Source organism: Musca vetustissima, unplaced genomic scaffold (genome assembly GCF_032173495.1).
Source record: "Musca vetustissima isolate MV318-11 ecotype Yass unplaced genomic scaffold, APGP_CSIRO_Mvet_v1 utg26439, whole genome shotgun sequence".
In the NCBI taxonomy this organism is placed as follows: domain Eukaryota; kingdom Metazoa; phylum Arthropoda; class Insecta; order Diptera; family Muscidae; genus Musca; species Musca vetustissima.
In genome coordinates, this window is record NW_026873678.1 from 65,927 (window position 1) to 79,025 (window position 13,099).

Consider the following 13,099-nt stretch of genomic DNA (forward strand, 5'->3'; position numbering starts at 1 on the left):
CCGGCTGTGGCAATAATACCGCTTTGATCGCTAATATTAGCTCCAACGCCTGCAGAGCCCATAGAGCTGTGAGAAGTGCCAATATTTCCACTTACACCACCAAAACTAGCTCCGATGCCAGCAGAACCCTTGGAGCTGTGGGAAGTGCCAATATTTCCACTTATACCGCTGAGACTTGCTTCGATGCCAGCAGAGCCCTTATAACTTCCACTGATGTCCTTGTTTCCGGAAGCACCAGCAGTACTCTTAGAGCTATGAGAAATACCAATATTTCCACTTACACCACCAAGACTAGCTCCGATGACAGCAGGGCCCTTAGAGCTTTGATAAGTGCCAATATTTCCACTTAGACCATCAGGATTAGCTCCGATACCAACAGAGCCCTTATAGCTGTGAGAAGTGTCAATATTTCCACTTAAATCACCAAGATTAGCTCCGATGCCAGCAGAGCCCTTCGAACTTCCACTAATGTCTTTGTTTTCGGCTGCAGCAATAGTGCCGCTTAAACCAGCAATATTAGCTCCAACGCTAGCAGAGCCCTTAGAGCTGTGAGAATTGCCAATATTTCCACTCAGACCACCGAGACTAGCTCCGATGCCAGCAGAGCCTTTCGAACCGCCAATATTTAAACCAGCTCCGACACCTCCAAAATTTACACCAATTCCAGCAGAGCTCTTCGATCCGCCAATATTTAAACCTGCTCCGATATCTCCAAGATTAGCTCCAATTCCAGCAGAGCCTTTAGAACCGCCAAGACCTGCTGTGACACCAGATCCAAATAATCCAGTATTCGCATTTCTATTATTGTTTGCAGTTCCAATTCCGCCAATATTTAAACCACCACCGAAACCTCCAAGATTGCCATTTAATCCAATACCGAAGGCTAAAGAAATTGAAAATTAATAATTTATTATTTAGCAGCTTTTCAAAACCATCGGGCTTACCATTCGTCAGGGCAACTGTAGCCGCTAATAATGCCAATATTGCTGCTTCTCTCATCGCTGTCGTTTGAAATTTGTTTCAACATCATCAGCTGCTTCTTTCTTTTATATAATTTTTCCAATTCTGAAAAAGCCAACATAATTGGTGCAAGAACCGATATGTTGTTAATACATATATATATATATATATTTTAATTTCCACTGTTCGTTTTTTTATATTGGTTTTGGCCAATGGTTCTATTGCCCATTGGTTTAGTTTAATGACCATAAGAAACAAGTTTCTTAAATTTCTATTTTGTTCTTCAAATTCTACGAATTGAATTAGCATATTCTAATATATTTCTTTCTCGTTGTGCTTTTTTGGCATTCAGTACCTTTTCTCAAAATTTCCACTGTTCGTATTGTTTTTTTTTAAGATTCTATTGTCAATTTGTTTGATGGCCATAAACATCTCTTTTCTTCTTTCAATTCTAGGAATTGGTTTATATTAATTTTAAAATAAGATTTTTTTTGTGTTTTGCCTGCAAGGGCGATTATCATTTAAATGGTTTTTATGTAAGTTTTTTTTTCTTTCATGTGGATCTTAATGATCCATGTTTTGTAATGACCATGAAAGCTAAGGGAAGAACCTACCTAACCGTCATTATGCGACGCATTTCGCCGTCGGTTAAGTGTCTTAATGGTTCAGAACGCTATGTGGTCTGGCAAGATTTATGTTGCTCTGGAAACCTAGGCTCGAATCCTAGCCGTGCTCAGCTGATTGGTTACGAAGGTTGCTCAAAAATGTGTATACCGTGCGAGCAATTATAGGTGTGTGGATTAATTATCCATATCTACAACAAAAGTTTGAATGTCAAAATTATGATTGTCAAAAAAAAATTAAAATTCTTAATCTCAATAGAAGTTTTAGCTGGGCTTGAAAACATTAAAAAAAAGAACAAGCTAATGCCCAGGCTTGGGTGGCGTAGGGGATGATAGATACCAAGCAACGGCTCTGATTTGCTTTAACATGGCGCAGTCCAGGCTTATCTTGGTCCCTCTTTCATCTCAATTTTGGACACTGACCTCCCCGCGGTGCCACCTGGGGAGCTATTATCATCACCCGATGAAATAGTGAGCTAATATGCGCCGCGAGTTCACCCATAAGAACTATAAAAAAATGGGTTGAGTCGTCGGGTTAGTTGCCCATTCTCGGAAAACCCAACGTACTATGAAAAAGCTAATAAAAAGAAACCTAACCACCCTAATGTTGACGACCTCCGCAAACGTATAAAGGACCACGATCTGCGAATCTGCACTTGGAATGTGCGAACGTTGTACAGAACAGGCGCAGTGTTCGCTTTAGCGGATATACTCAAGAAGTACAAAGCCGATATTATTGCCTTACAGGTAATGCGATGGAAAGGGACCGGAATAAGTCAATCAGACGATTACGTCCTGTATTATAGCTGCCATGAAACGAGACATAAATATGGCTGCGAATATATGGTTAACAGGAGAATAAAAGACCTTGTCTCCAGATTCATTCCATAGATGAGCGAATTGCTATAATCCGTATAAAAGTTCTTTTACATCAGTCTTATTTGCGCCCATGCTCCGACCGAAGAAAAAGATGAACAGACCAAAGACATATTTTATGAGCGCCTAGAAACAGCATATGACCGTTGCCCTGACCATGACATTAAAATTCTGCTAGGAGATTTTAATGCAAAAATCGGAAGGGAAAATATCTCCGTCGGAAAATTCAGCCTTCATGAAGAAACATCCGTTGAGTGACTTCGCGGCAGCAAAAAACATGGTAGTTAGCAGCACCAGATTCAAGCATCTCAATATACACAAGGCCACCTGGATCTCTCCTGATCAAGTAACGAGAAATCAAATTGATGAGGTCACAAAAGCAATTAATCGGCTCAAGAACAACAAAGCAGCAGGAGCCGATGGGTTACCAGCCGAACTATTCAAGGCTGGTGGTCAGATGCTGGTCACGAGTATGCACCAGCTGATTAGCACATTAGAAACACGGCCACCTCCCGCCAGACCAAACTCGCACTTTACAAGACGCTGATACTACCCGTGCTATTATATGGATCAAAAGCATGGGTACTTGCGCAAGCAGATGAGACAGCTCTTGGGGTGTTTGAGAGAAAAATACTCCGAAAGATCTACGGGCCGATCGGCGTCGAATGACCCACGAGCTTTACAATTTATACGCGGACATCGAGGCATAGGCAATATTCTTATCCTACCATAAAAGGGAAGTTGGGATATGTAGTTTCCCAACTTCCCTCATAGCTACACATTTCAAACTTTACGACAGTTATTTATATTGCCTATAAATCAAAGCTAGTGATGTACAATGAGAGTTTCGAAAACGCCATTGCCAAATGTGCACCAAAGCCGAAGCTGCCCCAGTCTCTCCTACTTTATAAAGTTCAACAATAAGAACTTATTTAGTCATTAAAGACTCCCTGCTTCAGCTCGTCTAAAAAGACTCCCTGCTTCAGCTCGCCAACAGCTTCTCTATAAAGACAAGGATATAAACCGAAAAAAAGTTAATTGTTTTGGAAACTTCCATCTCTGTTATGAACACATCTTAAATTTTGTTTCGGTCTGGCAACAACAACAGAAATTGTAGCCAATGTGCATGATATGGTATTAAATGTTCGACGAATAAAAGTTCGCGCAATTGCTAATACCATGGCCGCATCTCAATGATCGAGTCCATCTAATTTCGCATGAAGAACTACAGGTGATGTTCAACAATGCATAAGAATGAAAATTTCACAAGCTTGTTTGGATCGTTTTAAGCGAAATAAAATGGATTTTAAGCATCGTTTCATAACTGTTGATGAGACATGGATCCATCACTATACTCCAGAGACAAAAGAACAATCCAAACAATGGACTGAAGCTGCAGGAAGTGCACCAAAGAAGGCAAAAACAATGCAATCGGCTGGTAAGGTTATGGCAACGGTTTTTTGGGACTTCAAAGGTATTAATGAGGGCAAAACAACAAGTTCGGACTACTATTGCAACCTTTTGGATCAATTAAATGTACAAATTCGATAAAATGTCCTGGCTTACAACACAGAAAATTTAATTTTTCATCAAGACAACGCACCCGCGTACAAGAGTGTTTTAACAATGACTAAAATCAAGGAATCTACTCTAATTCAAGAATGTCCCTACAAAATTTCAAGTGAAAATATCAAGAACTCTTGAAGATATAGCCGATTTATTGTGTCAGCATCAAGTGACGACAAGAGTGATTCTCAAACTTAAAACGCATTTTTCTCGAAGCAGTGTTTTACGAATGGCGGGCACGATAACTCAAAAACTAATAATCCAATCGGTTCCAAATTTTTACACGTTTCTGTGGGAGTGTATAGCTTTCGTATGAACTAGGATAAAGCCAATCGGTGAAGATCTTTCTTATTCTTCAACTTAGTTTGTGGACAAAAATTAGCGATTTTCCAAAAAAAAGAAAAATCAAAGTTCCGTCATTTTGTTAATTGTTGTGCGTTGGAATTTTCGGATTCCGATGTTCCAGTGAGGAGTTATCATGTCCGTCATCAAAAATAAGGACTTTTCGTTTAACACCAAAAAAAAGTGATCTAGCATATTTTTTAACATTTATTTTTTATATTCCGTTCTCTAGGGCCTACCCCAAAACATATGTTCACATTGATAATTTTGGTAGAAAAATGTTTACCTTATGCGAACCCAAAATATGAAACTACAGTCATTTTTAGCGCTTTCTAGCATTTTTAAACAAAATCTAACCTTTTTATCAACAAAGTTTTGGCAACACTGATCATAAGCATTAGCATGAGTTAAACCAGAGCCACTATGTGGTGATGAGGCAGAGTCATGGCTATTTCTCCTGATAGATGTGGAAAATGTAGTCATCTACAGTTGCTGAAGCAGCTCCATTACCAAGTGTTACACCAGACCCACTGCCAAAACCATGAGCATTTTGAGTGAAATCGGATTCAATGCCATGGTTATTAGCAGATCCAATAACGGAAGCTAAGCGACTCTTGCCGCACCATTATCACTCAAAACATTTCATCCTTGAACGGATCCCATTTTATGATTGATAAAAACCATTTCCAATAAAAACCCCGTATATATTTTGTAATACCGGTAGTTGTAGTAGTAGTTGCTCCTTTTTAAAACAGTGTCGTAGCCAGAGGAAGTTCCTCGTATGATGGACATTGGTTGGGGTTAAATTATAGGTGGATTCAGAGCATTTGCAAAAATTGTCTCTTGTCATAGCTACAGCTGAAATATTGCTGTGAGCATCATGACTAGTTATAGATTCATAAGTAGAAGTAGGTCAAATTTGTACCTTTAACAGAAACAGTTCCAAGTGCATTACCACTGGCAGAAAATTGATCATGAGTTGCAAACGATCCAAAACGGTTCCGATTGTGGAACCATGAGAATTTCCATTATCACTTGTCGATTCTGCTAGAGATGATGAGCCCAAAGATGTGGCATATATAGGTTACTAAAGGATTTTCGCTGAAACTTGCAGATACTTTCGCTGAAGCATCACCTTGAACATATCCAGATCTCTTTGATGTTAAAGAACCATGGAGGATTATATTAGTCTAAGGGAAATTATTACCGAAATTAGTCGATGATGATTCAGATGAAGCGATAACATGGATTTTGGAGGTAGCAGAGCTATGAACATCACCAAATGCAACACCGTGATCTGAACGCGAATAATTTGAACATATTATTTCCCAAGCATTTTCAATATTTCTATGAGGACATGTAGTCTGGTATTTTGTTTTCTCCCCGTAACAATGTCATAGACCCCCTGTTTAAAAGTTTTGATCGATTTTAGGTATTTTAAATGTCCACCTCATGGTGAAGGGTATACAAATGTTCGACATAGCCAAACCTAATGAAATTTTTACATGTTTTAATTATATTTTTTATAAAACATTTATTAACGATATGAGGTACAGCATAGCCTATATATTAATCTAAGAATATTTTACAACAACGAATTTATCTACCAAAAAGTCCAAAACCACCAGAAAGGCCACCCAAATTTGCTGAGAGACCAAGACCATGGTTATTGGAGCCAGTAGATCCATGTATGTTAGCACCGCCAATGGAAGCCGAGAGGCCACCAATATTTAAACCAACATCAGCATTTTTTGAACCATGGCCGTTGGAGGCAATTGAAACCGATGGTCCACTGAAACCGGTTGAGGCACTGCCAACATTACTGGTGGTAATACTATAACCGCCATTTTTTGTGCCGAGAATGTTGGTTGGAAGATGACCAACTGAGAAATCACCACTGCTGGTGTAACCAACTTTGTGTGTAGAAGCACCGGAGGTAATTTTAACACCATTTGAAGCACCATAACCTCCATTGAGTCCAAGACCAGCATTCAATCCACCATGTGCTGCTGAACCAATATTACCAACTTTAGATCCAGAAGTATGAATAGTTGTCGTAGTATGACCCACAGATGCAGGAATGGATGCAATGCTTGGCGCCTTAACATCAAGGGAACCAACTGTAGTTTGGTCATTTGTGGATCCAACAGCTGTAGCAGAACCACCTACAGTAACCGCTCCATGAATTGATTTAGACCCAGTAGAGCCTTTGATGGCGCCGGAGGCGGATGCAGCATCATAACCACTATTAAGAGTTGTACCGGAACCACTGACAGTAATCGAACCACTACCATTGGCAACAACAGATCCTTGAGTAGAAGTAGATCCAACGTCGTGACCGACGGTCGAAGCTAGGCCAGATGCAATGCCACTGGCCAGAGAGGCAGATTCTAAAGCAGACACTAAATGCGATTCACTTTTGGTGTGAGAAGCTGTTGCTTTAACGGAGACGGATTTTGAGGTGGATGCAGCATCACTGGCAGAAATTGTCTCTTGAGAAGTCGATTCAGATTTTGCGCCTGCTACATTGATATTAGCACCATGATTGGCTGTCACTGAACCCAAAGCGGCACCATATTTGTTTCCATGAACATTTCCGCTAGGACCTTTGGAGCCAATACCTGTTAGGGCACCATTAACTGAACCAGATCCCATTGATGTCGACGAACCATGGACATTTACATTCGCCTAAACGAGAATCATAATTACACTGTGCTACAAAATAACAAAAAATTTTTTTTCAGGGGTTCTATTGTACCAATTCAGTTTAGTTGGAGTCCCTGGATCACGAAAATACCTTTGGTTTTTCTGGGTCACTTCGAAAATTAATTTTATAACGGTAAATATAGAGAAAAACGCGGTTTCATGGATTTTCCATTTGAAACTTAAATAACTTATTTACTTTATAACGGATTTATACTATTCTTTTTTTCTTTCGAAGAGTACAATTTTTCCTTTCAAACAAGATATATATTTGGTAAATCGGTTGAGGATTGGCTGAGTTACAGCGGTTGAAATGTGGGAAAATACGCATAAAATGACAAAATTTATTTTTCTTCGGACTGTACGATTAAATTATGATATCAAGCCATATAAGTTTTATTATATTACGGGGAAGAAAATTAAATTAGCTTTCGAAAATGATAAAAATCAAAAAAATCGGTTAAAAAATGAATGACTTATACACATTTTTGTATTGATTCTATGCATATTCTCTAAAGGAAATATGGGTCTATCTCGTTTCCTGTTACAAACCGTTATGTTTGCAACAGGCAAAGGGAAACGAGATAGACCCATATTTCCTTTAGAGAATATGCATAGAATCAATACAAAAATATGTATAAGTCATTCATTTTTTAACCGATTTTTTTGATTTTTATCATTTTCGAAAGCTAATTTAATTTTCTTCCCCGTAATATAATAAAACTTTTATGGCTTGATATCATAATTTAATCGTACAGTCCGAAGAAAAATAAATTTTGTCATTTTATGCGTATTTTTCCACATTTCAACCGCTGTAACTCAGCCAATCCTCAACCGATTTACGAAATATATATCTTGTTTGAAAGGAAAAATTGTACTCTTCGAAAGAAAAAAAGAATAGTATAAATCCGTTATAAAGTAAATAAGTTATTTAAGTTTCAAATGGAAAATCCATGAAACCGCGTTTTTCTCTATATTTACCGTTATAAAATTAATTTTCGAAGTGACCCAGAAAAACCAAAGGTATTTTCGTGGTCCAGGGACTTCAACTAAACAGAATTGGTACATTAGAACCCCTGAAAAATTTTCGTGTCGCACAGTGTTATAATCATAGCCAACTATTAAATCTGAGATGTGAACCTACATGAGTTGCCGATGCAGATCCAGATGAGGCACCATGAACTCCGGTAGCTGCGACAGCATGACCTGAACCGGATTTTATTCCAGTGGCAATTCCTTGAACGTTAGTGGTGGAGCTTGTGGAAACATGAGCAGAACCAACAGAACCGGTTCCGCGGACGCTATTTTGCACATTGCCGGTGGCTCCACCTTTACGATTACCAGAAATTCCACCGTGGTATGATCCACGGTTAGATCCTTTCTTGACTGTGGTGGCTACATGATAAGATCCAGAATAACTTCCTTTACTACCAGAGATTCCACCGTGGTAGGATCCATCGTTGCTTCCAACAGTGGAGACATGAGCATTTCCATTGACACCTGCGGATACTCCTGAAGATGATGAACCTGACCCGGCGCCATATTTGTTACCCTGAGCATTTATATTCGCCTAAACGAGAATAATAATTATAATTATTGTGAGCAAATTAATTTCTAATGGGAACTTACATGAGTAGCAGATGCAGAGCCAGATGAGGCGCCAATATGGGCATTGGATACAGCTGAACCATGAACTCCGCCAGCTGCGATAGCATGACCTGAAGCGGAATTAATTCCTGAAGCAATTCCGATGCCAGCAGAGCCCTTAGAACTTCCACTAATATCTTTGTTTCCGGCTGCAGCAATAGCTCCAACGCTTGCAGAGTCCTTAGAGCTGTGAGAAGTGCCAATATTTCCACTTACACCACCAAGACTAGCTCTGATACCAGCAGAGCCTTTATAACTTCCACTAACGCCTTTCTTTTCGGAAGTACCAGCAGTACCCTTAGAACTGTGAGAAATATCAATATTTCCACTTAACCCGCTGAGACTTGCTCCGATGCCAGCAGAGCCCTTAGAACTTCCACTAATATCTTTGTTTCCGGCTGCAGCAATATTACCGCTTAAACCACCGATATTAGCTCCAACGCCTGCAGAGTCCTTAGAGCTGTGAGAAGTGCCAATATTTCCACTTACACCACCAAGACTAGCTCCGATGCCAGCAGAGCCTTTATAACTTCCACTAATGTCTTTCTTTCCGGAAGTACCAGCAGTACCCTTAGAACTGTGAGAAATACCAATATTTCCACTTAACCCGCTGAGACTTGCTCCGATGCCAGCAGAGCCCTTAGAACTTCCACTAATATCTTTGTTTCCGGCTGCAGCAATATTACCGCTTAAACCACCAATATTAGCTTCAACGCCTGCAGAGTCCTTAGAGCTGTGAGAAGTGCCAATATTTCCACTTACACCACCAAGACTAGCTCCGATACCAGCAGAACCTTTATAACTTCCACTAATGCCTTTTTTTCCGGAAGTACCAGCAGTACCCTTAGAACTGTGAGAAATTCCAATATTTCCACTTAACCCGCTGAGACTTGCTCCGATGCCAGCAGAGCCCTTAGAACTTCCACTAATATCTTTGTTTCCGGCTGCAGCAATATACCGCTTCAATATTAGCTCCAACGCCTGCAGAGTCCTTAGAGCTGTGAGAAGTGCCAATATTTCCACTTACACCACCAAGACTAGCTCCGATGCCAGCAGAGCCTTTATAACTTCCACTAATGTCTTTCTTTCCGGAAGTACCAGCAGTACCCTTAGAACTGTGAGAAATACCAATATTTCCACTTAACCCGCTGAGACTTGCTCCGATGCCAGCAGAGCCCTTAGAACTTCCACTAATATCTTTGTTTCCGGCTGCAGCAATATTACCGCTTAAACCACCAATATTAGCTTCAACGCCTGCAGAGTCCTTAGAGCTGTGAGAAGTGCCAATATTTCCACTTACACCACCAAGACTAGCTCCGATGCCAGCAGAGCCTTTATAACTTCCACTAATATCCTTGTTTCCGGCTGCAGCAATAGCTCCAACGCCTGCAGAGTCCTTAGAGCTGTGAGAAGTGCCAATATTTCCACTTACACCACCAAGACTAGCTCCGATGCCAGCAGAGCCTTTATAACTTCCACTAATGTCTTTCTTTCCGGAAGTACCAGCAGTACCCTTAGAACTGTGAGAAATAGCAATATTTCCACCTAACCCGCTGAGACTTGCTCCGATGCCAGCAGAGCCCTTAGAACTTCCACTTATATCTTTGTTTCCGGCTGCAGCAATATTACCGCTTAAACCACCAATATTAGCTTCAACGCCTGCAGAGTCCTTTGAGCTGTGATAAGTGCCAATATTTCCACTTACACCACCAAGACTAGCTCCGATGGCAGCAGAGCCCTTAGAACTTCCACTAATATCTTTGTTTCCGGCTGCTGCAATAGTTCCAACGCGTACAGAATCCTTTGAGCTGTGCGAAGTGCCAATATTTCCACTTAGACCACCAAGACTAGCTCCGATGCCAGCAGAGCCCTTATAACTTCCACTAATGTCTTTCTTTCCGGAAGTACCAGCAGTACCCTTAGAACTGTGAGAAATACCAATATTTCCACCTAACCCGCTAAGACTTGCTCCGATGCCACCAGAGCCCTTAGAACTTCCACTAATATCTTTGTTTCCCGCTGCAGCGATATTACCGCTTAAACCACCAATATTAGCACCAACGCCAGCAGAGTCCTTAGAGCTGTAAGAAGTGCCAATATTTCCACTTAGACCACCAAGACTAGCTCCGATGCCAGAAGATCCCTTCGAACCGCCAATATTTAAACCAGCGTCGACACCTCCAAAATTTGCACCAATTCCAGCAGAGCCTTTTGATCCGCCAATGTTTCCACTTAAACCACCAAGATTAGCTCCAATTCCAGCAGAGCCCTTAGAACCGCTAAGACCTGCTGTGACACCAGATCCGAATAATCCCGCATTAGCAGTTCCAATTCCGCCAATATTTAAACCACCACCGAAACCTCCAAGATTGCTATTTAATCCAATACCGAAGGCTAAAGAAATTGAAAATCAATAATTTATTATTTATCAGGTTTTCAAACCCCCGGACTTACCATTCGTCAGAGCAACTGTGGTCGCTAATAATCCCAATATTGTTACTGCTCTCATCGCTGTCGTTTGAAATCTGTTTCAGAATCTTTAGCTGCTTCTTTCTTTTATAGAACTTCTCCAAAAGCTAACATTGGAGGTGCAAATACCGATAGGTTGTTAATATATTTTCATAATTCGCCCTGTTCGTATTTTTTATGCCCTTCATTTTATATTGGCTTAAAAAAACTAGTTTCGTTAATTTGTATTTTTTTCTTCCAATTCCACGAATTGAATTAGCATAGTTTTTAATCATCGTGTTTTTGTTTGGAGGAATTCACTACCTCTTTTTCATAATTTCCACCGTTCAATAGTTTTTTATATTGGCTTTTGTATAAAGATTCTACTTCCCATGTGTTAAGTGGCCATAAAAAAACTGGTTCTATATTTTTTTATTTTATTCTTTCTTCAAATTCTAGGAAGTGGAATATATGATTTATTTAAATTTTGCTTGTAACGGCTTTGATCATTAGCATAATTTTAATTTTATTTGTAATATCGATGTTTTGTAATAAAATTATAGCCAGGGGAAGAACCTACGCACCCGTCATTAAGCGAAGCGTTTCGCCGTCGGCTCATCATATTGATTAAGCGGTTCATCAGACATATTCGGCTATGTGTCTTTACAAAGGTCGTATGCTGATAACATGTTTTTTATATCGACTCTCTAAATTAATTGTTGAAAATTCTAATTAAAATTACTGTGACTTTTTGTCTATACTTTTTTCGGAAACTTCTTAGCCTATCAATGAAAGAGAATATTTAGTTTTTCAAAAACATTTTTATTTTTTAATATAATCTCCTGAAACTTCAATGCACTTAGTCCAACGCTTCGGTATTTTGGGGTTCTTGAGCACGGTTTTCAACTGAATTCGCTGTAATTTGGTATTTTGTAGTCGTATATGGTAACAAATCTCCCTACCAAAAATTATTAATATTCACCCTTTTAAGGTGAAGATATATACATGGTTCCTTTTGAGAATATGTGTAGAATCGCTTTTTAAGTCGATTTATGCATGTCCGTCCGTCTGTCTGTCCATGTTAAATTGTGAACAAAATACAGGTCGAAATTTGGCATAGGTCTCTTATTTGGCCCAAGGACGAACCCTATGAAATTTGAAAAAATCGGTTCAGATTTAGATATAGCTCCCATATATATTTTCGTCCGATTTAATGTAAATGGTGTACCAAAGTCCCTATATATGTTTCGATTTGCACGAAACTAAAAACAAAATTCAAGAAGCACTCTAAATATAGCTTCAAAATTTCTGCATCATTTGAAGATATATGCAAATAAATGTTCGAAAAACGATACATACGAGACGTACTCCTGATAATGTAGGCTTTTACTTTGGCACAAATGCAGTGAAATTAATGGGAAACCCCAAATGGAGAAAAAACATAAAATATTATGAAAAGTTCGCAACGACAATAAATCCAAAACTACTCCATTTTCCTTCTGTACTTAAATAATTCTGGTGTAATATAGGGGTGAACCTCCACTTCAGCTATATTAAACCAGTAAGGAAAGTAGTAAAGTCGGACGGGGCCGACCACTTTGAAGGACCATTAACATGAAATTAAACATGTCAATCTGCAACCTATACTAAATTTTGGTCAGACATAGAGCTGCTTCTTACAATGGGACAAAATTATGTAAATAAATTTAAAGAAAAATACCGAAATCTAAACCGATTTCATCGAAACTTCCCACATGTTAAGTTACACTTATTTCAGCATGTTTTTTTTGCATTCGTCCACATTTTGAGTTCTTCATTTACTTATAGGCTTAATTCAGTACGCTATGCCAAACTTCGAGCAAATCGAAGGATATATAGGGACTTTGGTGCACTATTTACATAAAATCGGACGAAAATCGGAGCTATATTTAAAT

The 13,099-nt window shown here is 39.4% G+C and overlaps 1 protein-coding gene across 1 annotated transcript; it reads right to left on the bottom strand.

Annotated features, from left to right (window-relative positions):
• Positions 1–5,966: 5,966 nt before the first annotated feature.
• Positions 5,967–11,226, bottom strand: LOC133327248 (uncharacterized PE-PGRS family protein PE_PGRS54-like). Its single transcript, XM_061535809.1, has 5 exons — positions 11,172–11,226; positions 9,745–11,111; positions 8,700–9,698; positions 8,215–8,640; positions 5,967–7,055 (listed from the first exon to the last, which is right to left on the bottom strand). The coding sequence occupies exons 1-5, from the start codon at positions 11,224–11,226 to the stop codon at positions 5,967–5,969; spliced, it is 3,936 nt and encodes a 1,311-aa protein (XP_061391793.1).
• Between the last annotated feature and the right edge of the window lie 1,873 nt (positions 11,227–13,099).